The 2,029-nt window shown below is 43.2% G+C and overlaps 1 protein-coding gene across 1 annotated transcript; it reads right to left on the reverse strand.

The window, feature by feature from the left end:
• Nucleotides 1–505: 505 nt before the first annotated feature.
• On the reverse strand, nt 506–1,638 carry Tsp_13911 (hypothetical protein). The gene is made up of 3 exons (XM_003366236.1): nt 1,421–1,638; nt 967–1,352; nt 506–699 (listed from the first exon to the last, which is right to left on the reverse strand). Exons 1-3 carry the CDS (start codon nt 1,636–1,638, stop codon nt 506–508), a joined length of 798 nt encoding a protein of 265 aa, XP_003366284.1.
• Between the last annotated feature and the right edge of the window lie 391 nt (nt 1,639–2,029).

The raw sequence follows: 2,029 nt of genomic DNA on the forward strand, positions 1-2,029 counted from the left end.
GCAGATGAAGATAACAGTTCGCGTTCATGCAAATCGCATTCTCTCGCATGCATCATCATCAATCGAGATACTGCGTACAGTGTGATCGGACATATATTTTTGACGGATATCATATTCTTATTCGACGTAAACAGATTTGTGTAAGGATGCTAAAAATCGAGAAGTTACAATAGAGATCTTTCTGATATACATGGAGTCTATATAACAGTGAACGCGGTATGCCAATGGTAACGTCATGAGTTTCGGATGTAGCCATGTAGATCATACAGACGAGACAAATTTTGGTGGTCGTATGTTTATTCACACACTCAAATTGGATCTGTGTTGATAAATATAGGAAAGTAATTGTGGCGCTAGCCAACCACTTAAAATATTTATATCAGTGAGTAAACGCTAGGTAGAGTAGTTTTTCTTAAGATTATGATTATCCAATACTCCAGTAGTTCGAGTAAAAGTGATATTAGTCAATCGAATAGGGCAAGTCGAAGAAATGCGATATCAATCTTCACATCATCGGCTTCATCACGTCCGGAATCAACAGCATACAATAAGTCGTGGCAATTACAGCCTGCGTCGATTTGGGACTTTTGATACCGCCTTGAGTGGCCATCGCGATGCCGTTCAAAGTCTGCTTGCTCAAAATGTGCTTGTAAGAGACAAGCTCGGCCAGTATTGGGTAGACAAATTCATTCATGTCGGCTGAATCGAAGCCACTTTCCTTCGGCGACGGCAGCATTTGGTCACTGCGACGTGGGTTGGCAATCAGGCGCAACAATTCAACACAAAGTGTTCGTACATTTCCACCTCCGTCAGCATTATCATTATCATCATCATCATCATCATCATCATCATCATCATTGCAATCATCATCATCTTTTTCTTTTTTTTCTTTTCTCTGATCGCCATCACCACTGCTATTGTTGACAGTGTTGTTTTGTTGTCGCTTAGTTTTTTGTTCTTGCCAACCTTGGATGAAGTAACGATCATGAAGAAGATACTTCAAACTGACGAACAGTTGCTTCAAAGCTGGCCAATAGCGTTCCGTTTTGATTGCTTTCAAAATCAACTCCCACAATTCGTTTATGTTAAAGTGGACAATCAAATTACTGTCGTTTCCGTCCACCGTGGTCCGTTGAGCATTGGAATTCGATTCCTGAGACGAATGGCCGTTCGCTTTTTCGTTCAGCGCTCGTTCATAGCACCGGTCGACAACAACGAAAGCATTCGCCATTGGTGTGACTCTTCGTTCGTGCAAATAAGCCAAACACCGGCAAGATGAATCGCATCGGAGAGAGAGCAAAAATTGCAGCATCATTTTTCGACAATCACCAAGAAATACGTTGCAGATGCCCCTGAAGAATAATAGAACAGAACAAATTACAATATTAGATTTTCGTCAAATTGGAAAAAACGATCGAACCTTTCATATTGGAATAGCAACGTGTCAATGATCAATTTGAGCACACGCTGTACCATTGACCCGTACAAAGTTTGAAATTTCAACTTGAGCATGTTGACAAGACCGTTTAGCACCAGTTGGACATTGGCAGCAAATTTGGCCAACTCGTCTTCTGACGGCAGTGGTTCGCTGCAAGCGGTCACGAGGTAGTCGGTGATGAATTTTTGAGCAATATCCATGACTTCGAAAAAATAAATCTCATTTTTTTTTTCTCCCCCCCCCCCCCATGGCCAGCATCAGCTCCAACACGATGACAGTGAGCCGGTGGTCTTGTTCGTTGAGAACGCTGCTGATCAACGCGGACGCGATCGGCTGCATGGTCAAGTAGGGGTACAATTCCGAATATTGGGCAAATAGTTCTTGGAAAATTTTGATCGCACAAACGCGAACCGTCGTGCGGTTGTCGTCGAAAAAGAACATCTGCATCGCTTTGGAAACGGTGCCCAAAAAGTCCGTCGTCAACGACGAAAACGCTTTGGTCCTTGTAGCGCAGCATGCTGGTGACCACGTTTCTGATCCAAAAGCCGACGCCCCTTTGTTCGACCAGTGTGTAGAAACGTTTCCAACGAA

This window comes from Trichinella spiralis, assembly GCF_000181795.1.
Source record: "Trichinella spiralis strain ISS 195 chromosome Unknown Scfld6322, whole genome shotgun sequence".
Taxonomy (NCBI): Eukaryota; Metazoa; Nematoda; class Enoplea; order Trichinellida; family Trichinellidae; genus Trichinella; species Trichinella spiralis.

Bases quoted from the DNA above. Each gene is read 5' to 3' on its own strand.
- Tsp_13911 (XM_003366236.1), bottom strand. From the start codon at position 1,638: ATGGATATTGCTCAAAAATTCATCACCGACTACCTCGTGACCGCTTGC. The intron at 1,353-1,420 runs GTTCGATCGTTT...ATTATTCTTCAG, and splicing joins TTGCTATTCCAATATGAAAG to GGGCATCTGCAACGTATTTC. The intron at 700-966 runs GTTGGCAAGAAC...GCTTCGATTCAG, and splicing joins TGATCGTTACTTCATCCAAG to CCGACATGAATGAATTTGTC.